General features: G+C 43.7%; 1 protein-coding gene across 6 annotated transcripts in view; it reads left to right on the forward strand.

Moving 5' to 3' along the window:
- Tbc1d14 (TBC1 domain family member 14) overlaps positions 1–27,647 on the forward strand; it is a 115,024-nt gene that overhangs the window by 34,930 nt on the left and 52,447 nt on the right. For 5 of the 6 annotated variants that reach the window (XM_075943760.1, XM_075943758.1, XM_075943761.1 and 2 more), the window contains one exon: positions 21,457–21,577. The exons of the other annotated variant lie outside the window; for it this stretch is intronic. In XM_075943760.1, coding sequence (XP_075799875.1) covers positions 21,457–21,577 — 121 coding nt within the window. The remainder of the gene's footprint in view (positions 1–21,456; positions 21,578–27,647) is intronic. 6 annotated transcript variants of the gene reach the window in all.

Raw genomic sequence — 27,647 nt, forward strand, 5'->3', positions numbered from 1 at the left:
CTTTCAGCTCAAGACTCCATCTGGTACAGATCCTTGTACATGCTGCCTTAGTTTCTGGGAGTTTATATGTTTTTTTGTTGCTTTAGAGGGCAAAGCTAATTTTTTAAAGCTGAGAGATATTTCTCCATATGAATTTGGTATAGTTTATCTGTTTGCTCACTGAAGGGCATCTTAATTGCTTCTAAGTTTTGGCATATATGAACAGTTGCTGTTGTAAAGATCCATGTGGGTTTAAGTTTCTTTCGGGAACTTCCAGGAGTGCAGTTGCCTTACTGCATGATAAGCTTGTTTTCCAAGGTGCCTTCACTGTTTTATATTCCCACCAACAATGAATGAGAATTCCTGTGCCCTGTCTCCTCACCAGTGTTTGCTGTTACTACTTCTTGTTGTATTGCTCTGGTTTTCTTGGTCAGATAGGAAGCAGGGTCCTTAGCTGACAATATTCTGGGATGTTTCTATAACAAAACATCGTTGAAATGAATGGTCTGAAAACACCAATTCTGGAGGCTGGGATGTTCAAAATAGAGGCCCAACAGATTTGGTATCCATTGACACACCAAGCTTGTTTTGATGGATGATGGCGTATTAGTTACTTTTCTTGTTGATGTGAGCAACTTAAGGAAGGAAGGGTTTATTTTGCCTCACAGCTTATAGATAGCCCATCATGGCAGGGAAGGATTGGTGACAGGAGCATGAGGCAGCTGGTCACATTGCATCTGAAGTCAGGAAGAGAGACAGGTGTGCCAATGGGATGGTGCTACTCATTCAGAGTGGGTTTTCCTTCTTTCATTAAGCCTTTCTAGAAATACCCTTATAGATATACTGGTGATATATTTCTATGGTGATCCTAAATCCCATCAAGTTAGCAGTCAAGATTAACTATCCCAGGCAGCCATTTTCAAAAATTATTTTAATATTTATTTTTATTATGTGGAGGATGGTGCCAGAAAAACGTGTTGGATCCCTTGGAACTAGAGTTAGAGGTAGTTATGAACTGTGGGATATGGATTCTGGGAACCAAACTTGGGTCCTCTGGAAGAACAGCAAGCACTCTTAACCACTGAGCCATATCTCCATCCCCAACAGCCATTTTTGCTATACCTTCATGTGCCAAAGGGGCAAGTCAACTCTTTGGGGCCGCTTTTAAATGGACACTAATTCCAGTCATGATGGCTCCTCCCTAAACTACTTCCCAAATCTGCCACTAAGTAATGTCAACTTGGCGATTAGGATTTTGGCATGTGAATGTGTTCAGGCCATAGGCACAAGGGTGGATGGAGTAGTGGGTTTGAGGAGGGGGGTGGTGCTGAGGTTATCCTGAGACATAGATATTTGGGCGGAGAGGGGAACATTGCTGGGCCCTGCTGAGCGAGTGGAAACCAGTCAGTGTGCCTCTGTATTGCCTCAGCCCCAGCTATGGTCCCCTCCTCAGGCACTTGTGTGGGGTGGGGTTGTAGTTTTCTGAATGCAGTGAAGCAACTAAAAGGTAGGAGTTAAGTGACTACACTTCAGTGTGGTCACAGTGGTGAGTTTTAATTTTGTGCTGAGTAGCCTGAGCCCCTTGTGGGTGATGGGCAGTGAAAAGAGGAGTCAGCACCAACTTTCTTCAAACCCAGTGAGAGGAGGGGGTCAGAAGGAGCTTGGTGGGAACTTTGAGGTTGGTCAGTATTTTCCTGCATGGACCTGTTCCACTCAGCTAGTGATTTCAGCTGTGTTTGGAGACTCTAGCTAGGGAAGGATGAGGAAAAGAGTGTTTTATACACACACACACACACACACACACACACACACACCCCTTATATGTTGGGGGGTGAGTAAGGCAGAATACCATCTCACATTTCTTATTCTAATAGGCACTGCTTTGGTGGACAGGCCTTGATAAGAGAGACCCTTGCATGATTTAAGAAGATTCCATTTATGGGGAAGTAGAAAAAGACAAGATCTCCTGAGTAAATTGGGAGCATGGGGACCTTGGGAGAAGGTTGAAGGGGATGGGAGCAGAGAAAAATGTAGAGCTCAATAAAAATCAATAAAAAAAAACTAGAAGAAAAAGATTCTGTTTATGAGTAGCACTCACTCTCAGGGAGAAGTTGGCTTGGACTAGAGGGTGGTGCATGGTGCCTCTGTCCGGGGCTAGGGGAAGAATCTGAGTAGCTCTGAATATAGGGCCCTTTTCAAGAGCCTGCTGGTGACTGTAGTGCTCAGAAGGTATGTGGGCCATGGATGCTTGGGGTACTCTACTCTTAGGTGGGCATAATTAAGCACTATCTCTAGAGAGGCCCAGGTTACTTATGGTAAGAGAAGTAAATGTAAGAGGAAATGCTCAGGAGGAACATGTGGGTGTGAGGTACTACTTCCTTTTCTTTAGCCCTGGACCTCTCTAGGGACTCCACCCTTACTCCCAGCTGCTTGTCTGCACTTGATGTTCCCTTGGCATTTTCCCCACTAGGTAAGAGCCTATACAGCTTTTCCTCCCTAGGACCTGCCTGCAGAAAAGAGAACTTACTCAGTGACACGGTTTCTGTGCTTTTCTTGAGAGGCTTTTCATCTCAGAGTCATGTATGCAAATGCTTAGCCTATCCTGCATGTTCTTTCCAGCTTTGGAGGTCTTCTGTGTACCCCAAGTAGTTTGTATTCTTAATAGACTAGTCCATAGAGGGTGCCAGGGGTGTACATGTCATCACAAGTGCTCTTTGCTGTTGCTTTGGCTGTTCTGGTGGGTCCTGTGTTTAATTCCTTGGGTATTTCCTGTAGCAACACTCAGCAGACTATCTGTCCTGATTCTGCTTGCCACACATAAGATCTCATTTTGCCTGTGTAGTCTGAATGCATCCTGTAGAATGGTGATACACTTGCTGCCAGACTATTGGTGCCATGGAGAGAGAAAACAGGTGCTAGAGAGTGTGAGAATGAGAAAACTGAAAGGTTGTGTCTAGACAGGTGGTTGGGAGCTGGAGTTTGCTGAGCAGGTAAAGATTTGAATTTGGGTAAAGGAGAGTGCTCTTCAAAGATCTCATTGCAGGGACAGGGTTTCTAAGACTGATAGGACTTATCTCATTTACTACATGACTGTCTTGCAGTTGCTCAGGACGTGTGTCAATGCCTAAGCAGTTCACCAGCTCCTGGTCCCAGACATCCTTGGCAGTTTGTACTCTCTTAGCAAATTCAATCCTTTTGATTGTCTGGAGTCTACTTTGTAGAGTCTGGCCCTGTGTTGTCCAGTCTGTTAGCCATTAGTTAAAGCCAATTAAAATAACCTGCAGTGGAAAATTGAGATCCTTAGCCTTACTAGCTACATTCAGGCACTCAGTAGCCATGTGGGAGTCAGCGGCTGCTGTATTGAATGGCTCAGATGGGTACATCACCACTGTGGTGGAAAGTTCTGTTGCCAACCTACTCTAGAGGACAGCCTGTGACTTTATTTTTAAACTTGTCCCTTTGATATATAAAAGCAACACAGTTACTGTTGAACCAGCACGCCATAATAAAGGGGGTGAATCTCAGAGAAGCCTGCACAGAGCACCATGCACAGGGCCAGGGCCATGGCCATGCTGAAGTTGGTTTTGACCATTGGGCCATCTCTAGCTCCTGTGTATATACTGAAACCTTTTTTAGTTTAACAGTATGCAGCAAAGCTATTTGGGTATGATTCTACTTTCATACCTACTGTAATTTTTCTTTATTCCCTTATAGACTTTTTATGAGTTTTGTTTGTTTGTTTGTTTCGAGACAGGGTTCCTCTGTAGCTTTAGGGCCTATCCTGGAACTAGCTTGTAGATTAGACTGGCCTTGAACTCACAGAGATCCGCCTGCCTCTGTCTCCCCACTGCTGGGATTAAAGGCGTGTGCCACCACCGCCTGGCCCTTTTATGAGTTTTAAGCATTAAAAAATAAAGTAGACTAGTGCTGGGATCTGCCTCAGAGAAGGGTACATGCTTAGCCTGTGTGGGGTCCTGGGTTCCATGCTCAGTAATGCAAAAACAAAACATCAGTATCAACAACTAAAACTATAAGCTCTTTCTGTGGGTTGATGCCCTACATTTTATCTTAGAGAAAAGTTTCTTACATAATTACAAGTTGTTTGTATACTTTTTAATAATGTCTTTGTGGTCTTCCTCCCTAGGAACCATTTACTTGCCCAACAATAAGGAAGTGGGCTTCATTTCCACTGTGTGTACTACAGCCTGCTTGGTCTGAATGTAGATGATGAAATGGGGGGTGGGTTTTCAGAGTTGTTACTTTATGGCCATTGCCCCTGACCATTGGTCATCTCTGACTGCCCCCCCACACTCCCACACACACCAGAGGTCACAGTGCTGTATGCCAGGAGCCTTTCTCCACCACCCAGACTCTGTTTTATGAATAATGGTTTCTTAGCAATGGCTAGTGATGGTCAGAATTTGCCATAGCTTTTGCCTTTCATTAGTATGATAGAGGTTTGGAGAGGACTATCTGGTATACCTTGAGCCTTCTTCTTATAGACTCTGGCTCCAGTGCTATGCTTCACACTTCCTGCTTCTTCCTGAGGTACTCCCTCCTTTCTACTCCTTCTGTATTTGTCCAATTACAGCATTGTTGTGGTTTTGTGAGACAGGGTTTCTCAGTGTGTTCTTGGTTGTTGTGGAACTTCCTCTGTAGTTCAGTCTGGCCTTGAACTTTTAGAGATCCCCCTGCCTTTGCCTTCCAAGTGCTGGATTAAAAGCGCGCGGCACCACGGTAGGGACAATTGCAGCAGTTTTAAGGGCCAGCACGGCAGACACCATTCTCTGAAGTTTCTCCAATGCAGAGACAGCGCCTCCAGAGCACTATACTCTTGCCTGTCTCCTGTAGGTCACTATAGACTGGAATTGTCACTCTGTCACTCTGTTCTGTCTCCTGCAGGCTCACTGTAGTCCAGTGTTTCCTGTATGAGGGAAAACAAGGGATCTGCTGTCTTATGGAGAAAGCGGCCCAGATTTATTGGGTTACAGGGGAATGGCACATTGGATTTTAGAAGCTCATAGAGTTAGGAATTGGATCAGTGAGCTAGAAGAATCTTAAGACACTAAACAGCTCATATTGTACTGCAGGGCAGGGCTTCCTGTTTGACTTTGGTTTAGTGAGACACAGATTTAAAGCAAAGTCTAAAGATAATCCTTTCCAGCAGCTTCCATAAACAGTAAGTTATCTTAAATACATACAGAGTAAGACTTCAATTAAAGAAACAGAAAGCTTTTATTGGTTAAAGGGCAAAGTTCCCAGCACAATAGAAGTGTCAGGGACACACTAACAAAATGTTTAGCTGGAGATACAGATCAGTGATTGAACATCTGTCTAGTATGTGGAGGCCCTAGATTCAGTCCTCAGCACTGAAAAGCATAAAAAATAATATAAAACTCGTATTTGTTGAGGAAAAAACATCCAAGTTCCACTCTCAGAGGTTAGACTTTACTAGTTCAGGGTAAGAAGTATGCATCAGAACCTGTAAGCACTCCTTGGGCAATTCTGGAATGTAGTGCAGGCACAGTGAGCTCTCGAGTATGGGCTGTGTGCGTGGAGAGTGCTTCCCTCTGGTACACATCTCAGGCAGGTGATTTCCACATTGCCTCTTTTTGGGGAAAGTCATCCATTATGGTATAAATAGTATGCCTCCCAGTGGTAAGCCATTTCGAGAAGAGCACCTAGACTTGTGGTCAGCAGTGATTATTCCCAGTGTTTGACCTGATATCTAGGATATAAATTGATTCAATATGCATTTGTTGAATGAAAAAAATAACTCATATCAATATGCTTCATGTTAAATGAGATGAGATGCTTGACCTTATATAATTAATCAGTTGTTCTCTAGTTAATAAGTACATTGACAGAATCCTGGGAACTGAGTGGTGACTTTACTATTCTATGAATGAAGTCTGTGAGGGTTCATTTCTGCTCAGAGTCAGGCAGGCTAGGCAGCTGTGGTTTAAGCCACATTCTTCTGGAGTCCATATCCCAGGAACACACTTTCTACTTTTAATCAAAGATTTCTCCTTAATATTTCTGATGCTAAGGAAACATAATTCTCTCATGGCTTTTTTGAGATGTTGCAATTGCGTATGATTACGTATGATTACCACATGGACAGTCTGCTCACTGTTGACCTTCATTTTCCCTCTTTTTCTTAGTATTCAGTTGGAGATTAGGAATAGATTGCATTTTCTTAGTAAAGTGCACTTTATATCAATTAGCTTAGCCATTTTCACTCTGCTTTCCTTTTTAGATTTAGTTTGATATTTTTATGTGTAGGTGTGCATGTCTGCATGTGAATATGTGCACATGGAGGCTCCTGGAGTGGAGTTACAGAAGGTTATGAGCTGTGTTGTGTGGGTGCTTGGAGCTGAACCTGGGTCCTCTGGGAGAACACAAGTGTTCTTCGTGGCTGATCCATCTCTCTAGCTCTTTTGTTCTGCTTTCTTTTCCCCTTCACAACGTCCTAAGTTGATATTAGAGTGTGGAGCCCCCGTTTAATTTTTCTTTCCTGTATTAACTTGTTAGGGAATGTTTAGAAGAGACTGGGAGGTTGTGGGTAGGGAAAATATGGGCCTTGTGGACTCTGTGACCTTCTGTGGAGACTTGCAGAGAAGTCCTTTCAGGGTCAGATTAATGAGTTACCCAGCAGGTTTTACGCCAGGCCTTGGGATACAGAGAGCAAGTCGGAAGGCCCTCACCATGTAGTGGAATGTAGGCCTGTCAGAAACTAGAATCCTGGGCCTATAAGGTGTCTCAGCAGGTTTAGGCACTTGTCTCCTGCTGGGTCTGATGACCTGGACCCACATAGTGGTCCTTTGATCTCCACATGTAATTGAAAACAAACACTATTTCCTTTAAAAAGGAAAGAAAGAAAGGAGAACCCATGCTTCCAGCTCTCTATGTAAAAGGGTGCTGGAAGAGGTTTGAGAGCACAGTAGGAGCTGTGTGGAGAGCTATCCAGCCAGGCTGCAGAGGAGGGTGGTAGAGCTGAATTCACTTTGTTGAACTTGAGTGTGCAGCAAAGCACATAGGTCTTAGGCATTGAGTGTGAGCACACTCATATTCATGCCACTGGATTAGCAGCCTGTAGAAGGCTTTTTTGGGGCCCTTCCCTGACAATATCTGTCTTGCAGAAGGTGACCACTGTTTAGCTAAATGGAGTAACATGGTTTGCACTCCTGCCTTTGACTTCCTTTTGCGCCTGTGGGTGGTACTTTCCTGAGATCAGCGATGCTGATCATAATACTTTTGTGCCTGTTCTTTGAGGCACACACACCTGGGCAGAATCCAGAGTCGCTCTGTCCATACCAAGCCACTTCCCGGGATGGATACACACATCACACTTCACCGGCATAAATATAAATAAATTAATTAATTTAAAAAGCTTAAAAATTATCCCAAGATACTATTTTTGTATTTCCATGGCAATTTTATAGTTTGGCAGTTTCCTTTTTAAAAATTTCCCCAGTGTTTTCTTTGGGATTTGATTGACATTATAGATCAATGAAGACTTCTTATTTTTGAATGTGTTAGTTTCTCCACTAGCTTAAGGTTTTTTTGTTTCTATAAGCTTATTATTTTTTTATTATAAAGGTCTTGTGTTTCTTTCATTAAATTTATTCCAAAAATGGGCAAATGAGATGCTTCAGGAGAGAAGAGGCATCTGCTGTTAAGCCTGACAACCTGAGTTCCATCCCCAGGACCCATATGATAGAAGGAGATACCTGACTTTCACAATTGTTCTCTGACCTTCACTTGCATGCTGTTGCATATGCTCCCCATAATACATAAATACAATTTTAATTACATTTAAAAATTATTCCAAGATACTATTTTGGATAGTTTTATAGTATAATATATAGTTGTGACTCTGGGTAGTATTAATTTTTTGTTTGTTTGTTTTTAAGACAAGATTTTACTGTGTAGTCCTAGCTATCCTGGAACTTGCTCTGTACACCAGGCTGGCCTCAGACTCACAGAGATCCACTTCTGCCTCCTGAGTGCTAGGGTTTAAGGTGTGTGTTGCCATTGCCCAGCTCATAGTGTTCATTTTTATGTATATAGTTTGAGTCCTGTGGTCTTGCTAAATTTAGCTACTCTAATAGTTTATCTGTAAACCCTTTTGGGTTTTTTTTTCTGTAGACAGTAACTACTGTCTGTCTATGAACTTGCTCCTTTCATCTCTTATCTCTCATCTTGTTTTCATTGAAGTGGTGCTGACAGAGTCCCTGCCTGGGCCCTGATCTCTGAGTGTGTGGTCCACAATGCTATAGGGTACCTTTGATCATATGTCTGACTTTCTAGTAGATACATTTTTCTCAGATTAGGACATTCTTTTTGTTTTTTATTTTTGTTTTTGCATCCCAATAATAATTTCCCCTCCTTCCTGTCTTCCCAGCTCCTCCTCCCTTCCCTCCCCTGGACAATTTTTTATTCCTAGTTTAAGATCTTAAAAAAGTCATATCTGTCTTGCACATTATTGAACGATTTTTCTCCATCCATTGCTGACTATGTTTTCTCCTTTAGCTTTTTTTTTGGGGGGGGGGCGGGAAATGCCATTGCATTTTTCTAATGATTTAATATTCTTAGAACAGTCCAATTTGTTTATGACACATTATACTTTATATTTGATATTTTGTTTTAAATTTTTCTATATTCATGAGTCTATGGGCTAAGTTTTCCCTTTAGCTTTGGTATTAAGAACCGCATATGATGTGTGTTCTTTCTGTGTTCTCATATAGTTTTTGTAATTTTTTCTGGGATTGTTTGGATGGCTCAGCTGGTGGGTGGTTGCCACTAAGCATGATGATCTGAGCAGTCCCAGGGACCCCCACTGTGATGAGAGAAGTTGTCTTCTGAGGCCCACAAAATAAACAAAAATATAATAAAAAAGATATTTTTTCTTTGGTGGTTGAATCTATAGATATGTTAAAACACTTTAACCTATATGTTCCCAAAGTCAGCTTTACTGTATCTGAATTCCATAATAAAAATATTTGAGTGCAGTGTAGGGGACTTTTAAACGTGTGCTTATTCTCCACTTATACCCCACCCCCAGACTTTTTATCAGTGATCCTCAAAGGGACAGCAGAACGTCCTTGAGCGTGTCTCACTTCTTTCTTCTCCTTCACTACAGATTTAAACCAGGACTTTGGGTGGTCTAGGCTGGTGCTCTTAGTAAATGATGCCAGTGAATGTGTTGAGTGACCTAATAAATTTCCTAAGATGCGCCCTGGAAAGGAGAAGGGCTACGGAAACCTTGTTCTTTCAGTGCATTTCCGTTTTCCATGTCTGGAAGGTTACCAGGGAGACCATCTGGACCTGACATTTTCTTTGTGAGTTTTTAAATTATGGAGTTAACATTTTTTATTGTCTATATTATATAAACTAAAACTACAGAAGACTGAGAAAGTTTAAGGGGGCATGAGGCTATGGGCTTTGTACTTCAGGGGCACAAAAGGGTCCTCTTATCTCCTTCCTCGCCCTCCCTTCCTTTTCATAGTGTATCTAGTAACATTGCTTTCCTTGGAGTCACCATCTCCTTGTCTCAACAAGGTCACTGACTGCTCAGCAAATATTCCTAGTGTAGCTACAGACATAGGATTTTTCTGTTAAGTGGTGGTGGAGCTGACAACTGCCTATGGAGGGACTTTTGCAGGACTGATGGTTGGCATGTGGCTTGATGACAGCTCCCAGGAGAACCAACCTGTAGTGCCTACTGGTAGGTTTAGAGTTGATCTCTTGTTGAACTTGAAGTTGTTAGATCTTTCTTATTTGTTTTTTTAATATTTATTTATTTATTATGGATATAATATTCTGTTTGCATATATGCCTACTAGAAGAGGACACCAGACCTCATTACAGATGGTTGTGAGCCACCATGTGGTTGCTGGGAATCGAACTTGGGTCCTTTGGAAGAACATGCAATGCTCTTAACCGCTGAGCCATCTCTCCAACCCCTCTTATTTGTTTTTTGAGCCAGCATCTTACTTTGTGTCCTGGAACTTTCTGTATAGTTCAGGCTGACCTCGAATGCTCTCCTGACTTTCCTGCCTCAGCTTCTGGAGTGCTAAGTTTATGACTCATGACACCTAGGGAGCTTTGTCTTTTAAGACAGGGTCTCAGTAGCCCAGGCTCTTAGATTTATATGTAGCGCAAGGATAATCTTGAACTTCTGATCCTTCTGGTGTCATTTTCTGGTTATTTTGGTTTTTGTTTTATGAGACAGAGTTTCTTTGTGTGACAGCCCTGGCTGTCTTAGAACTCACTCTGTAGACCAGGTGGGCCTCAAACTCACAGAGATCTGCCTGCCTCTGCTAGGATTAAAGACGCGTGCTATCACGTCTGGCCTGTTGTCACCTTCTGAATGCTGAGATTACAGGCTGTGCCATCATGCCTGGTTGATGGATGCTATGGATCAAGTCCAGGGCTTCCTGCATGCTAGGCAAGCAATTGAGTTACATCCTTAACCCTAACCTGTTCATTATTTTTTAAAGATCGATTTAGCTTTAATTTAATTGTGTGCACACCTGTGAGTATGAGACGATGTCAGATTTCCTGGAGCTGGAGTTGAAGAACCAATGACAAGCCCTCTAGAAGAACAGGGAGTCCTTTTAACCACTGAGTCATTTCTCTAGCTTCTGTTCTGTTTTTAAAAACAATGTCTGCAGTTGTGAATGAGAGAGAATTTCCTCAGTGATGGTTTTCAGATGGGTGCTTGGGCAGAGAGGTTCACTTACATGGTTTCTCCATGCACACAGTGTCCAGCACAGCAAGTAGTCTCAGGTGTTGCTCGGATGGCAGTTTATACAGTGTTGTTTTACTTCTGAGTGTGAAGTAACAGTGGGGTTTGTGCTCAGAAAAGCCTGTTCTGTCTTGTTTGACTTGTACTGGGGCTGTGTCCTGGCCTGGAGACCTAAGTACTCAAGCTTTGCTGTGCCACATTGCCTGCCTTCTCTGCCTCCACCTTCCCTGTGACTGCTGAGGTGCCCCACCCCTTCCCTTCCAGCTGATCGGCTCCTTCCTGCAAGCCTTCACCTTTCAGAACAGGTCTATAGAAGGAGGAAGCCATGGCGTAGCCCTGACCCTGTGTGGCTTGCCAGGTATGTGGCAACCAGGAGATTGAGAGCATCTGCGCTGGTTTTTGAGGACTGTGTGGTCCCAGTAGAATCATGGCTGTTTCCCCTGTGCTCCTGTTCATGGACAGGTGAGTGACTGTTCTGCCGCTCTGGCCTGTGTAACTGGAGACAGCCAGAGCAGGATCTTTCCCTCTGTGATGGGAGGGAAACTGATGCCTTTGATATGGTAGGGAAGTTTCCTTGGGTGGCCCTGTTTAAAATGGACATGATCCCTGGTGTTTAGGTAGGATGCTGGGGATGGAGCTCTCTGAGGCAGCGTTAGTGCACAGGCATGCCTAATGCTCTCCACCATCCCCATCCCTCCATCAACACCCACCCCGATCATGGTCAGAGTTTACTCTGTTTTACTTTGTTTCTGTGTAGTTGTGGGATTGTGGAGGAAAGTGTGTAGCAGCCCTGTGACTGTTGAAGTAGCTGTCTTTGTTTCCTTGCTTTCTCAAGGCAAGGCTAGAGGCAGCTGTAGTTATGCATACATTTAGGTTTTGAGGGTAGAAAACACTGTGATGGGCTGGAGAAGATCAGCTATGTTCTTTTTTCCTGTGTCTCTCTAGGTCAGTGGTTCTCATTCTTCCTAATGATATGACCCTTTAATACAGTTCCTCATGTCGTAGCAATCTCCAACTATAAAATTATTTCATTGCTACTTTATAACTATAATTTTACTACTGCTATGAATTGTAATGTAAATATTTGATATGCAGGATATATGATATTCAACCCCTGTGAAAGGATTGTTCAGCCCCCTCCTTCCACTGGGTCTTGGCCCACAGGTTGAGAACCCCTGTTCTTGGGGTGCCTTTTAGCCTCTTCATATTTATTTGGTGACTGGGTTCTGGGAGGGGAATGTAAACTGCGTGAGAAGTTGAGAAGTGCCTGGCTCAGCTGTAGGCCGCAGGAAAGTGACCTGTAACTGGTAGCTGCAACTGGGAAATGGGTCAGCAGCTCTTCTGGAGATGAGTGCTGCGGTTCACTTTGGATTCTGATGTCGTGAACCAAAGGGGGGAAAGAACAAGGAGTGATGATGGCTGAGTCCAATAGGAAGCTGTGTGCCCCTCAGAAGTGTTGTACCCCAAGGGTGGGGGCCTTTAGCTTCACTTCCTTGACACCTCAGAAAAGTTTTAGAAATCCCTGAGGAGTGTCTGACTGGTTGAACCTGCTCCACCAGGGCTGGGGCTGCCGTCCACCCACTCATTCCACCTCCTCCAACAGCTCATCCCAGTTCCATGCATCTGGATGTCTTCGGACTGCTCTAGATCATAGCTTCCTCTATTGCAAGTGACAGTAGTAATCCTTCTGTAATTCTTATAAAAATTTCTTGATAAATTTTTATTTTTTTATTTTTAAGATTGTCTTATGTAGTTCAGGCTGGCCCCAAACTTACTATGTAGCCAAGCATGACGTGAAATTTCTGGCCCTTTTGTGTTCACCTTCTGATTGCTGGAATTTCAGGCATGCACCAGTGCTGGGAATGGCACCTAAGGCCTCATAAATGGTATGCAAGGACTCTGCCCACTGAACTGTGTCCTCAGTGCCTGAACAAGGATGTTGTGTATATCTAGGACCTGTTTGGGGTCACTACAGATGAAGCAGAGTGAGTGGCAGAGGCACTGTGCAGCCTTGGAAGCTTTATACCTGATGAAAAACATTAGGCAACAGGTTGACATTCTCCCTGTGTTCTCTGTGACTACCTTCTCGGAGGGCAGGTGCCAGGTGCAGGCCTGCATAGTGTCTTGTCAGTGAGCATTCATATTGCTTTTGAAGTCACCTTTTGATTTCAGCACATCCCAAAAGTTAATGGGGGGGGGATAAGTGTAAAAATACTTATGAGGCCAGAGGCTACATAGCTCATGTTTAACACTAGGGCATGGGCTTGGACTCTTAAGTGCTTGCGAGAGTGCTGGGCCTGAATATAGGGCAATCTTAATGGTTCCTAGTCTCTAGAACCTCTTGTTTATCCCTAATTTTATGTTCATAGTTAAGTTTTTCTTAAAGGATCTCCTGTCTAAACTATCAAAGCTTAACGAGTCCTTAAAGCCTGGATCAGCTCCTCCCTGAAAACAGATGATGAGAATGCTGGCGTTGGCCATGCGATAAAATGTTAGGGAGCAGTACTGGGTGATACACACCAAAGTATACTAGAGAAGAGAAACCTGAAACCCAGGTGTGTGTGTGTGTGTGTGTGTGTTTGTACACTTTCTTAAAATGAATAAATAAAAAGAGTTCAACCAGTACTTCATGTTGAGAACACTTTGTGGACAGAAAATAGGCCACTGGTGAGTCTCTCTGCATCTCTAGCGTGGAGCTGAGTGAGTATGGAGCTCCAGAATTTGTCGGTCATCCCACTTGGTTCTTTCAATGGCTCGAGGAAGAAGTTAGGCTTATCTTCATGTAGAATGAAGAACATGGGAACCCAGGGCTCTGAGATGGTGGTTGCTTGCTCTGGGATGCTGCTCTGGAGGGATAGAGCTGGCAGATCAACTGGTCTCCATGTAGCTCCTTTGCTTCACTTCTGAGCTCAGCAGGGGGACAAGAACTTGTTCCCAGTGTACAGCCATTTTGATGTAGATTAGTGCCTCAGCTGCCTGAATTGGGAATGTCAGTGTGTGGCTGGCTTTTCTTACCAGGAATACCATTTCTTTTCATCGCTTGCTTCTGCAACCAGGTGATACAGGAATGTGGGTAGGTACATGAAAGAGGTGGACAGTGAGCAAGCTGCTTTACCATTCTCCCCCATTCCTATCTTTACTAAGAAGCTGAACAGAATAGGAGAATGTTTTCCTGTGCTACAAACCACTCTGCTGCTAGGAGTCAGCTGTTCATCACATGCACTAAGAGAAAACCCAGACTTACGAGCCATGTCCAGTGAAGCAAATGCCATTTATTTTCTGGCACTTGTCTTAGGAAGGGCTGAATGCCAGATAGGTGGACTTGGGAATTTACCCAGCACCTTGGAATATTACCACTCGCCTTAATCAGAAGCCACAGGTGATGTTTACAATAACTTCTGTTGGGCAGGACCTCCATGCCAGAACAGTGTGTAAAGAAGGTCAGTATATAACTGAGCAGACATTTCCATCAGAAAGTGTCTGGACAGATGAAGGTGAAGCTTGCCATGTAGCTCAGGTTCCCTTGTGATACAGCAGCCTGCGTTTCTATACCCCTGTACCTGTAGTCCTTCTTCCTTTTCCTATGCATGGCTCTGGCTCCTGGTGTCTTTGAACACTGTCTCCTCAGCCATGGGGGAGGAATCCAGGTTGACGGTGGTGTAGTGCTTGGTGCATTTCTGGAAGGAGAACCTGTGGTTTAAGTTTAATCTTGGAAAGTCAAGGGGTGGGGACTCAGACTTAACACAGGAATCTGAACAAAGTGGGCCAGTTCTGTGCTTTTCCCACATTGTGGGGTTCTTGGGGGCAGATACTGCTTCCTGTGCTGCGTCTCACCTGCAGCTGAACATAGTGTCTGATACACATCTGTTCGAGATGTGCTGCTGTCCAGATAGCTGCTGTAGATGGCCTTCATAGGGCCTGATCTTCAGGCTGGACCTGTAGTCACTCTGGCAACTGCCTTCCCAGCACAGAATTACCCACTTCGTTTTGGTAGCTGTATCTGGGTAGGTTGTATCTCTTGAACATCCTGACTTTGGTGGCTCTAGGAAATGGGTGATAGAGATTAACAGGTAGTCTTTGCCCCCTCCCCACTCAACAACAACAACAACAACAAAAATAAACACATTAAGGGGACATAGGGAAAGATAAGGAGCATGAGAAACAAGAACTGATTGATAAACAGGTATCTTTTTTTTTTTTTTGGATTTTCGAGACAGGGTTTCTCTGTAGCTTTTTTGGTTCCTGTCCTGGGACTAGCTCTTGTAGACCAGGCTGGCCTTGAACTCACAGAGATCCACCTGTCTCTGCTTCGCGAGTGCTGGGATTAAAGGCGTGTGCCATCACTGCCCGGCTGATAAACAGGTATCTTGACCTCTTTGTATTTTTCTCTCCTCCTCTGTGCTGGGCATTACTCCTAGTTGCTTCTTATATCACTATCTGTACATCAGTGAGCCAGTTTGTTTGGGGTTTCTTGAAGGTTCACTTACCTGTTTTATGGTCTGTGCTTTGAGCATAGTAGTACATGATCTGTGCAGTCAACACCATGATTTCTTACCTTAGTACAGTGATTCTCAACCTTCCTAATTCTGTGACCCTTTAATACAGTTCCTCATGTTGTGGTTACTCCAACCATAAAATTTTTTTCATTGCTACTTCATAACTGTAATTTTGATATTGTTATGAATTATAGTATAAATATCTGATATGCAGGATGGTCTTAGGCAACCCCCATGAAAGGGTCATTTGATCCCCAAAGGGGTTGAGATTCACAGGTTGAGAACCACCACTTTAGTAGGTAGCTTACAGAATTGTGTATGATAGAAAAGAGGTTCAGAAGAAATGGCTACCAAGGTTAGAGCCAGGGTACAGGTCTAACTTTGGCTGCCCCTCACATGCCCTTGGCCTGCTTGGATCTGCTCCACTGAATGCCTTGCCTTTGGTCCCTGCCACTTCCCTCCAGGCTCAGTATGAAAGCTGGGCTCCTTCTCCCTGATACTCCTATTTTTAGGTTGGGGCAATAGCTGAAAAAACAACATGAAAGGCCCAGTAAAGAGTTCCTGGAGTGTGTTAATCACATAAGATTTATGGATGCCATTCTTTATCAAGCCCCCTTCCAACGCTGTTCATGCTGCCCATGACAGAGCAAAGGATTATACCTCAGTGCAGTGATTTGAATCAAAGCTTATTTGTCAGCAGCTGAGCAAACTCATTTAGTTCCTCTTCCAAAAGGCTTTGGTTTGTGGTGCCGGTGGAATGTCACTGAGTAATTTCATATTGCCTTTAACTTTGCTGAGACCACTTCTGCTGATCACAAAGAACTTGTTTGCACTCACTAGATTTTGTTGCTGGTTCTGCAGAAAACCCAAGGGCTTACTGGGGCTTGATTGCCTATGGGAGTTAAGCAGTGGGGGGAGTGATGCTGTAGGGGAGTGATACTGTGGGGGAGAGATACAGTTGGGGAATGATGCAGTGGGAGAAAGATACATTGGAGACTGATGCAGTGGGGGAGAGATACATTGGAGAATGATGCAGTGGCGGAGAGATACTGTGGGGGAGAAATGCTGGGGGGGATGATGCAAAAGTGTTTTGTTTTCTAGTGACAGAACTATCTGGCTTTGCAATGGTCATTTCTTGTATAAACTTTAAAACAGATGATACATTTTCATGAGTCACAATTCAAAAAGTACAATGGAATTTGTGGTAGAAAGTTGCATATCATATCTAGTAACTTGTCCCAAAGTAGTGACTGTTGGCAGGCAGTTCATGCCTGGGCAAGCAGAGGCTGATGCCTGTATCACATGGGTTATTTGACCCTGTTAGGACCCTGGCTTTTGTCTGTGACAGTAGATAATTTCCAGTCTCTAAGAAAATGTCCCTTGTTCTTCTTAAAGCTTTTTATAAATGTATCACAAACTTTCAGTTTTCACTCTTTATGACATTTAAAAAATAACATTGTGTTTCAGTCAGCATATTTCACTGCCTTGTCTTCCATGTTTCAGGTGTTCAGTAGGGACAGTGGGTAGTGGCTCAAGTGTTGTACAGTGCAGCCCAAAACCCGTTGTCTGCAGGTAAGGAGAGTTTCTGTTTCATAGTTGGTGGTATTCTTGACACCTGCTCTCTCTTACCTTTTTACAAGGTGTCTATCTTGTGTGCTTCCTACTGTACAGGGTACCCTGTGAGGTCTTAAAAATAAAGCCTGCTAGGAATTGGAAGAGGCTGTGTGCATGCTGGAGCCATAGTAGGTCCCAGGTAAATGTGTCAACACTGTCTTGCTCTCAATTCTAGTGACACTCTATGTGTCTCATACTTGACAATGTATCTGAAAGTTTTTTTTCCTGGCTTTACAGAAACTGACACACTACTGTTTTGAACATTACTTTGTCCCGGTGTTTATATCTTTTCCCATGTCATAAATTAACTACTGAGATGAAAATAATGACTTTCCTAGCCTCTGGATAAAAGAGCTACAGATCAGCATTGCCTGCCCGTGGTTATTTAGCCCTGGTTTCACCATTGACACTCCTTCCACCATCTCCCTAGTTTTAGTGTCTCTGAGAGATTGAGGAGACAACTCCAGTAGGATTCTGGAATCACCTTGGTGCAGGCAGCTTCTGGGCCTGGTAGAGGTGCTCTGGCTACTGCTTCTTAGACCACCTTTTCGGGAACTCCCTGTTCTCACAACTAGCTCATTCTCTGACTTTCTCTATTTTTGGCGTGCTGAGCACTAACATAGTAGCAGTGTGTGTATGTCGGGGGTGGTTGACATGAAGAGTCCCCGCTCTTCAGTGTTCACTCACCTGATGGGTGGGGAAAGCTCTTCTACAGGCCAAGAATGTAGCTCTGCTGAACTTGGCCTCCACCTCATTTAACACTCATGTCACTTATTTCCCAACACTAATGGACCTGGGAGCAGCCTTGGGATAGGGATGGATGTTGAGCCAGGCCACATGCCACAAAAGAAAAAAAAAAAACAGGTTCAAGTCACTGGTAAGACTTGAAGACAGGACTAGTGTGAGCCATTTCTGCCTTCAGGGTGTGGACTTGTTGATGTATTTGGGGCCTCAGGTCCAGGGCAGTACGGTGCCTGAAGGATAGCTGAAAAAAGGGCCCAGGTAGGACAGGCCCCTTCCTGGATCATAGACAAGGAGGCTATTGGAAAGAAGCCTTTCTTCACCTGGAACTTGAGGCCTGGAGGCTGCTCAGTCCCAGCCTGCAGAGAAACTCCAGACTGATATCTTTGGAAGAAGGTCCTGTGCCACCTCTGTGGAAGGGGATTTGAGTGAGCATCTGGGAAGAAGTGAGAGTGGTGAGAAATGGACCTGTGCCAGGGCAGGGGGACCATATAGTGTGTATACATTAACACACAAGACTTGCGATCTAGAGTAGAGTCTGAGGTGGTCAGGGAACTGTGTGGGCAGTGTGGTAAAGAATGTATGGATTGGAGCAGAGCTACAGGCCCTGCACTCTCTTGGTAGCTAGTTCTGGGTCTCGTGGACGTCAGCAGCTGTCTGTCCCTAATGTTTCAAGAAGGTTACTTTGCCTCTTTGAGACACAAATGTGTCTCCCACTGAGGAGCTATAATTTGCTGGGGATACAGAACAAAGGAGTCCAGCTTCTATAAAGTACTTCTCTGTAGTGGACACTCATCCCCCGGAGACTATCTTCCACCTTTTTGCCCTCCCATAGAGCAAGAGTGGTGTTCTTTCTCCCCGGCATTTCCTGTCTCCACCTTCTGCTGTCCCTTCTTTTTTTTGTGTGTGTATGCATATGGAGGCCACAGGTCAGCCTCAGGAACTGTCCACTTTTGTTTGATTGATTTCTTTTCTCTTTCTTTCTTTCTTTCTTTCTTTTTTTGAGACAGGACCGCTTACTGGAACCTGGGACTCATTAGGGTAGCTGGCTAGCTAGGGAGCCCCAGGGATCTACCTGCCTCTGCTTCCTGCATGTGCACCATGCCTGATATTTCATTTAGGGGATTTGATCCTGGTCCTTAATGCTGGTATGGCAAACACTTTACTGACTGAGTCGTCCATGCAGCCTCACGTTACCCCTTTGTTCCTAGGATCTCCTACCTGGGGTCATCTTTGTTGACCTTGTGGTTTAAGCAGGATTATTGTCTCCTTAGCTTCAGTGTGTGTCACTGTGTGTATGTATGTATTAGTCATATTTCAGTCTCTGACAAAACACCTGAAGAAAATAGCTCGGAGGAAAGGCCTTGTTTTGCCTCATAGTTTCAGAGGCTTCTCTTCTGAGTCAGCTGAATCCATTGCTTCTGGACTTGTGGTAAGACAGGAAGAAAGCAGAGAGAACAGCAAGAAAGGTCCAGGATTATCTATACCTTCAAGAGCACACCCCCTTTGACCTACTTTTAATCAGGCCCTGCCTCCTAATGAATAGCTCATTCAGCTGTGAACTCAACAGTGGATTAACCCATTGATGAAATCAGTCACCTTTCAGTATTGCCACCAGCGGGAGACCAAGCCTTTGGGGACTTCTGACAGTATTGTTAGCCATGCTTTCTTGTTCCCCCTGCCCTTGCCTCCTTACAAACACACACAGTGGTCACGCTACCTGCCAGCAAACGTGCTGAACAATCTACTGCTTACTAGATAGACCCAGGGAGTAAAGAGGTGACTTATCTGCCTCCTGTTAAGGATGAAAAGCAGAGAAAAGGGAATAGAGCTTATGTTGAAGGTACAGCCTGAAGTAGTGGGTGCTGTGGAAACAGTGCTAGGAGCCTTGAACAAGTGTGAGTGAGAGTCTATTGCTGAGTGGAGACAGGTGTTTTAAAGTCTCAAAAGAGTACACTTGAATACAGCTCCTCCCTTGTTCTCCAGCCCCTGAGCAGTGTAGGCAGATGACAACTCATGAGGTTACATAGCCTTGGAAAGGGGCCGCTGAATACTAGGCAAGAGTGGCACCATGGGCATGTGTTCTAAAAGGTTTCTGGAAGATGCTGCCAGACCCTGGGCAGGAAGATTGCACTGGGCAAGAGAGTTCTGGCTTGTGTCTACCTGTTCTTGTATGCTCTCTGTGTCTGACTGGGCACTGGCTTTGGTCATGTAATTTTTGGTCACCTAGTTCTGAAAGGCACTTTTGTGTGTTCAGAGCACTGTGTGCGGTGCCATTTTATATGTAGTAATGTGACTGAGGGTTTTCAAGGTATTAACTATAAAAAAATTTCAAGATACTTTCCGTAAAGCTGTTAAGTTTTGGTTTGTTTGTAAGCTTAAAATCCTAGGCTGACACTAACCAAGCAGCTTTGAATTTGTATGCTCTTTAGTTTTGCCTTCACTTTCATTGTGCAGCCTCAGACAGTGTGGTTTCAGCTGCTCCTGTTCATCGTCATCTGCCTATTGTTGAAGTGAATAGCACAGTTTATGCTCAGTCTCAGAAGGCACTAATGCGAGAACCAGGTGCCCAGATCCTTTCACATATCCTATTCTTGATTGTTCTGTGAGGTCTCAGATTCCCTCCCTGGACCTGCAGCACTACCCTTCCTTACTAGCACGTGACCTTGCCTTCCTTGTGTCTTGTTTCACCACCTGTGCGAGCTTCCTTCCCCTGAGAGGGCAGCTGTTCTTCAGCCAGAAATAAATAACCCTTCCAGTAACTCAGGTTCTGGGTGTCCCGTGTTCTTAGCATCTGTGGGTGCCCGAGGCTTTACTTGGTTTAAATTGCAAAAGTCTTTCTTAGATAAAGAATGGGTTGGAGCTCTAGAGTGCCTAAAGTTCCTTTATTTTATTTATTTATTTTTACAAATATAAATAGGAATTGTACTGGACTGTGAAACAACCATTTTAGAAACCACAACAGAAACATAGGAAGAAAACAGTGAAACCAGTTCATTCTCATAGTTCCTCCTTTCCCCCATCTCTCACTTCTCCCTCCCTTCTCCCTCCTCCCTCTGTTTTGACAGGGTCTTGCTATAATGCTACCCAGGCTGGCCTCGGAATCACATCAAAGCCTAGGCTGGTCTTGAATTTGTAGCGATCCTCCTGTTTCAGCATCCAGAATTCAGGGATTTTATTTATATATATATATATTCTGGAAAGTTGCAGGGATGTCTGCTTTGTGGGAGTCCTGGAGGCCATTTGTGTTAATGGCTGCACCTGTATAATGCATCCGACAACCAGGTTGATTTATACTGCAAGTTAGGATTTGTAGTTTTGGGAGCTTTTGTTTGCATGCTTTTGAGAGAGAAGACCTTGTGACCATCTAAGGAATTATTTTCTCCAGTCGTTAAAGGCTGTATAGATAATTAAACTAGAGGTTAGCTACTGAAACAATTCTGGTCTGAAAGACTGACTGCCCTTGAAATGTCTTTCTGTAAAGGATCTTGTGGATCACAAATGGGTCTCTCTGTCACTCATAGAACAGACTCAGGTTACTCTCTGGTCCAGACTCACAGCTATTAAATGGCCGTGTCAGGTATTCAGCTCATTTTGACCAGCTTCTGCTGATATACTTTATCGCTGAACATAGTTTCTTATTCTGAATTTAGGAATTTGCACACATAATAGTTGACCAACAGCAAGCTTGTGTCTGAGATTGGTGTCTGTGTATTCTGTGTGTATGAAGGCCCAGTCTGAGGTGTTACCATGTGCTTGCAGCCTGTAGTCTCTCTCAAAACAGTTTGATTTGTTCATGTCAGCCTGCCTTGGCCGTCGGAGTGTCTCTATAACACCCAGAAATGGCCTAGCCCTTTTCTTTTCTTTCTATAGGAATTTGCTTACTAGAAAACAAAATGCAAGACTTGATAGACAGAGAGACTTGGGATGGAAGCTGTTTGGAAAAGTCCCACTTCGAGAGACTGCTCAGAAAGATTCAAAGAAAACACAAAAGGTAAGCCCCTGGTGTGTGAAGGTGTGTTTATGAACCACACACGTGATCCTTGCTGAGGCTTGACGTTGGAAAGCTCTCTGTGTTTGTTATGTGCCTGGGTTCTTAAATTGCATTCAGTGAGTACAGAGATTTAACTCATTTAACTCTTTTCACCTCTTTATAGCTTGTAACATGCACTTAGTGAAGTCAGCTGGGCTTTAGATATTTAAACTTGGTGAATTTTAATCAGTGTTTTCAGTAATGGTTGCAAATGTGTTTATAGTCAAACTTTTATTGTATTTGATACTCAAATCTCCACATATTTCTTGGATTTTTCGGGTGGGGAGGTGGGGAGGGTTTTCAAGACAGTTTTTCTCTGTGTAACAGCCCTGGCAGTCCTGAAACTAGCTCTTGTAGACCAGGCTGGTCTCGAACTCACAGAGATCCACCTGTCCCTGCCTCCCAAGCGCTGGGATTAAAGGTCTGCGCCACCACCACCTGGCCATTTCTTGAATCTTAGATCCTTCGTTTTACTCTGGGATATGTGGACTAGGCCATCATGCTCCCAGGCTTTGAGAGGATCTTGCTTCTTTCTTACTTAGATGTTGCCTGCTTTGGGGGTTGGGACTCAAGGCTAGTCCAGGTCAGGCCTGCACCAACATCCCACTGACTTCCTTACTCCTTGAGTCTGCAACTGGATCACCTGCTTATCTTCTCAAGGAGGAGCCCATGCCAAATGGTGGCAGCCTTTAGGCAGCCCAAACTATTAGCACCAGCAACTTCTTTGAAGCTCTGAACCTGTTTACCTTGAAAGTCAGCTGTTGCCCAAGTACTATGGCATTGAAACCTGTTTTCTTGAAAGTCTGCTGTTGGCCAAGTGGTTGTCCTCAGTAGCCTTCTTCCCACCTTAGATTTATATTCGCTGACAGTTAGTCGTTTTCTGGACCCTCCTGAGAACCAACTAAGTGCTAGTCCTCATGACTGACATTGGGATTTGAGAAAGGACATGGCTCAGTTCAGGCAGGCAAGGCCACCTAAGGCAGGGCATGGAAAATAGACAGGTCTTTCTCCATGAGATGGCACAGTTGATATTGGCATTGCTTGCTGAGGGTTTGCTATGTGCTAGCTTAAAGCAGTAGCATTTGTGCTTCTAGTTTCTTTAAAATAATAACCCATGTTGTTCTCTGAGCCTTAGGTGTAAGGGTTGTGTTATAGATGCGTCAACTGGGACTAAGCATCCTACTGCGAGTTGTTCTCTGCATTTTGATCAGTTGTGGCATTCTGTAAAATAGCATCCACCTGCTGCAAAAAGATTTTTGGATATGAGTAAGAGTTACACTTATCTGTGGATATAAAAATAAGTATTTAGAATTTAATTGGGAATTATATTGGTTTAGAAGAGTGGCAGTATTAGGTTGTCCTGCAGAGTCCATGACCCCACCAGCCATGGGTAGTTGGCTAGGTTTACATTGCCAGGAAGGAATTCTTTCCTATTAAGTGGGACCTAAGTCCAATGAGGTGATTGTTGGTTTCCCCTAAGATATAAGTGCCATTATTGCACCCCCGGATATATTTCTCCATGCTGGTCATTGTTGTAGTTTATAGGCTTTATAGCTGAATAAGGCTTTTGTTTTTCTCCCTCAGCAACTTGTATAGCACCTTCAAATACTATGAGTGCTGGTCCTCAGGAATGAGGCTTCCAGGTCAGTTCCAGCTGGATCCTTCCCAGTGTTCTGTGTCTGAAGTATATGGTGTCTTTAGCAATATGTCTTATCTTCAAATTCTGGGAGACAACCAAAGACATTGGCAATAGCTTGTATTGTTTGGGAATTCTCATGAGCTTCCCTAAGAACTCAAAGGATGTGTTGTCTTGTCTGGCACTGGAGTTTTTGTTAGCTGTCTAACAAAAAGACTGTTGGGGAGAGCATGATCACCACATATACCTTCATTTAAATTACTTAGAAATGTATTTTTAAATAAACACAACGTGCTCTCCTATGGCTTTTTCTGTTATCCCTAGTGTTCTTTAGCTCTTCTTGCTCCCTCAGCCTTGCTTTCCCCTGCCCAGATAAAGAAGTGGGGAAAATTGTAAGTACTACTGGACCAGGACATCTGTTGCAAGATGGTGTATATTCAAACGATAGGGAACTGAACACATCAAATCTTAACAATGTTGTTACCTAAACAGAACATGTGTGGTGGCACTACCAGTCGACATCCTAACATGATGGGAGAATATCACAAGGTCCTCCCCCTAGATGATGGTTGCTGAGAGAGGAAGAATCAGTCTTTCCAGAGATGAACCCTGATAGGTTATCCAGTCCCAAGTGGCTATCCATAAACACATAGGCATTTGAGCAACACTAAATGAACTTATCAAACTGTATGTATATACATATATAATATATATTTTATGTGTATGTAACAAAATAGTAAAGAAGATACCATGAATTTGAGAGGGAGTATGTAGCATGAATAATAAAAACCCAGAGACAGATATTGGGGTTCAAGCTGAAGATCAGAAAAGCAAAGCGGCCAGCCTCTGACTCTTACCTCTGTCTTAGACCGAAATGAATGATCCTTCCTCCATGAATCCTTAGTCTGAGACTGACCCTGAGAGCTGTGTCCTCCATCTTATATTCCTCTCTAGTTGGTATTAAAGGCACGCACCACCACTGCCTGGCCTGTATGGCTGACTAGTGTGGCTGCTGGGATTAAAGGTGTGAGCCACCACTGCCTGGCCTGTGTGACTGACTAGTGTGCCTTCTGGAATTAAAGATGTGTGCCATCACTGTCTGGCCTGTATGGCTGACTAGTGTGGCTGTTTTGCACTCTGGTCTTCAGGCAAGCTTTATTTATTAAAATAATATGTTATTTATTATATAATATAATAAATAATGTATCACTATAGGAGTGGGGGGGACACATGGGAATACTTGGAAGGGGAGAGGGTGGTGTAGAAAGGATGTACATACAGTATTCATGTATGAAATTCTCAAAAGAAACCAAAACTACCCCATTTGATGAGGAAGATACAGTCGCTGTCTTCCCCTCACTGAGGAGGTGAGGAGGTGCAGAGGCTGAGTGACCTGTGCAGTCATAATAGTTAGAGAATGGAAGAGCTGGGACGCCATCCCGTGCAGTCAGGGACCAGGACTAGGCAGACGGTGATGATATGAATCCTGAGAGCTGAGCCTCAGGAGCAGAGGGAGGTTGTCTGTGACCTGAGGGGTGTGCTGGTGCCCCTCTCTGATGGGAGGTCTTTCCTTAGCTGAGTGTGCTAAGCTCACTTGCACTCTAGTTGGTGAAGAGGGACCTGGTCCAGCTGAGGTCCCTGTGGAGTGACAAGGACAGGACTGATGACTGTTAGGTATAGGGTATAAAAGGAAGAGGCAGGTTTCCACACAGTGCATTTTCATGTCTTTGAAAATAAAATTTGTGAGGATATTGTCTACCGTTTCCCTGGAAGACTCACTAAAGTTATCAGTGTTGGAATCATCTTTGTAAGTTATTGCATTTTGATTTTGAGTCATTGTGGAGACTTATTAAGTGAGCGTACAATTAAATATAAGCTGTATGTAAAACTCAGCTGTAACTTTTCTAGGAGGTGAAGTACTGGTACTGTTGTAAAGTGCAATCTATGAGATCCACATAGTAGAAGGAAAAAATTGACTCTTGTAAGTTGTGTTTTGGCCTCTGTATAGAGGCACAGTGGTACATGTGTACCAACACACAAGTGCACACACACAAATCAAATATAAAGAAAAAGAACATGGACTTTGGAGACAGCCTGCCTGGGTTTGTGTTTCAGCTGTCACAATTTGGCTGTGCTACTCTGGACAAGCTATTCAATCTGTCTGAGCTTCATATCATCATCTATAAATTTAAAGGAAATGTACCTGTCTCCTAGGTGATTAAGGATTAAATAAGTGAATCATACTATATGCTTAGAATAATATTGAGTGCAATAAATGTTACAAAAGTGTTTGCTGTTTTTTTTTTCTCTTGACAAGCTAACCCTGAGACACAGGAAGCTGGGTACAGTGTGACAATGAGCTTAAGTCATTGAGCAGACCCCAGGCACCAAGGGCATGAAAGCATGTGTAATGATGTGGCTCCAGAGCTTGTGGAAGAGCAAGGGAACAGGTGTACACAGCAGCCAAGAGCTCTGGATTCCTTTCGTTGTATGACCTGGGACCAGTTGTCTCTTTGGTCTGTCTTAGGTGTGGACTTGGTATTAGAATAACTACCTACCCGTGGTGTTGCTATAACTTAAGAGATTGTGTATGCAGTGTATTTTCCCCAGAGCTGGTCAAGGTACGGTTGTTGTGATTTTCAGCTAATAAATATGCCCACTTTCTCATGGAAGTACTCTGAGGGCACCTGGCCTCACTTGGTCTGAGTCACATTCTTGTGGCTTGGCCTTAGAGACTTCAGTTTCTTTGTGTGTGTGTGTGTGTGTGTGTGTGTGTGTGTGTGTGTGTGTGTGTGTTGAGGGGGACGGGGGATGTTACTTTCCAGTTTCTTTTCAAATTTCATAAAAAGCTTGAAAATTAAGTCATACTTTTCATTAGCTTACATGATGATGTCAGAGGCACCTTAGGGGAAACAAACATGACCAAGGATAAGAGAATGAAACTAAAGTCATGACTCTTGAAGTTTAGTCAGGTGACCTGACCTGATGAGGCGTGCCTTCATTACCTGCAGATGTAAGAAATGCAAGTCTGCAGACTTCGTGCCTCCCGCACACTGAAATAAACTAGAGCCATGTTTTAGCAACTATAGTAATCCCAAGGATGGCAGCTGTGCAGTGGGAATGTTGGCTATTGGGAAGAAAGTAGTCATCACTGCAGCTAGCTACACAAAGGGCCAGAAGTACATCCACCAGCATGCGAACTCTATAGCTACTGAGCTATAGAGTAAAGATGCTGCCTTCAGTTCTCTCTCCACTGGGTTTGAATGAATGGGGGCTCTGGCCGCTTAGCAGGGATGGGGTTTTGCTCATATTCTCTTGTGAACAAAATGGGGTAGTCTTGTTCTGTATACACTATTTGCTGTTTGTTGAGCAATTAGCTTAACTGTCAGGGAGTAAGGTTGAACAGAAAACCAAAGTGCTGGTTCTTGCTAAGGCAGCTGCTGGTTATGGCAACCATAGGCTTACTGATTCAGTGTTAGCTTTGTATACCCAGTGTAGAAGTTAGCTTGATTTGGGAAATAACTAGACTAGCTAAAAGATAAAACAATTATATTTTTATTTATTATAAGGGAAAGACTCACGAAACAGGAATGAGAAGTCCAAACTCAGCTGAGCTGCAAGGGAACCACACAGAAAGAGGGCATCTGGGCCGCTTGCCGATTTTCTCTAGGTCCTAGAAAGCCACACCCTAACTTGGTCCCACCTCTTTTTTTTTATTTTTTATTTTTATTGAGCTCTACATTTTTCTCTGCTCCCCTCCCTGCTTCTCCCCCCCCAACCCTCTCCCAAGGGGTCCTACCTCTTAAAGATAATTGGTTGGCAAAGATTCCCCATTACCTCCCCCTTTTGTCTTAATAAGAGCAATCCAAACCCAATACAAACTATATACAATAGGAACAGCTATCAAGTATAAAATTACAACCAACATAAACAATATTAAGCAAGGAACACATGATAAATATTTTAATAGACATTCTTTTCCAAAGAGTCTAAGTCTTGCATCAGAATTAGACTTGGCTAAACCATAAGAGGATGGTAACTACAACTGTCTAATCTTCAAACCCATCGAAGGCCTGAGATAATAATGCTTGAGCAGGCAAGAAGTGCAATCAAGCAATTTCCAAAGCAAGCAGTATATGACGGAGACAATTGACTACCCAAGCAATCACTCAAAGTCTCATTTGCAATGTTGAAGCAACAACTTTGGCTAAGGCTTAGTATAACTGACAGACCATTTTCGGGGCAGGAAAATTTTCAGAGCTTTCTTATCCTGTCTTGGCAAGGTTTGACAATCATTTTCCTTGTATATTGCTTATCCAGTCCAGATACCATGTACTTTGTCAGTGGTTGAGGCATGGGCAGTTCCTTGCCCAAAGGCCAGTTGTGCCAAGACGA

The sequence above is a fragment of the Microtus pennsylvanicus genome, chromosome 12 (genome assembly GCF_037038515.1).
Source record: "Microtus pennsylvanicus isolate mMicPen1 chromosome 12, mMicPen1.hap1, whole genome shotgun sequence".
Lineage (NCBI taxonomy): Eukaryota > Metazoa > Chordata > Mammalia > Rodentia > Cricetidae > Microtus > Microtus pennsylvanicus.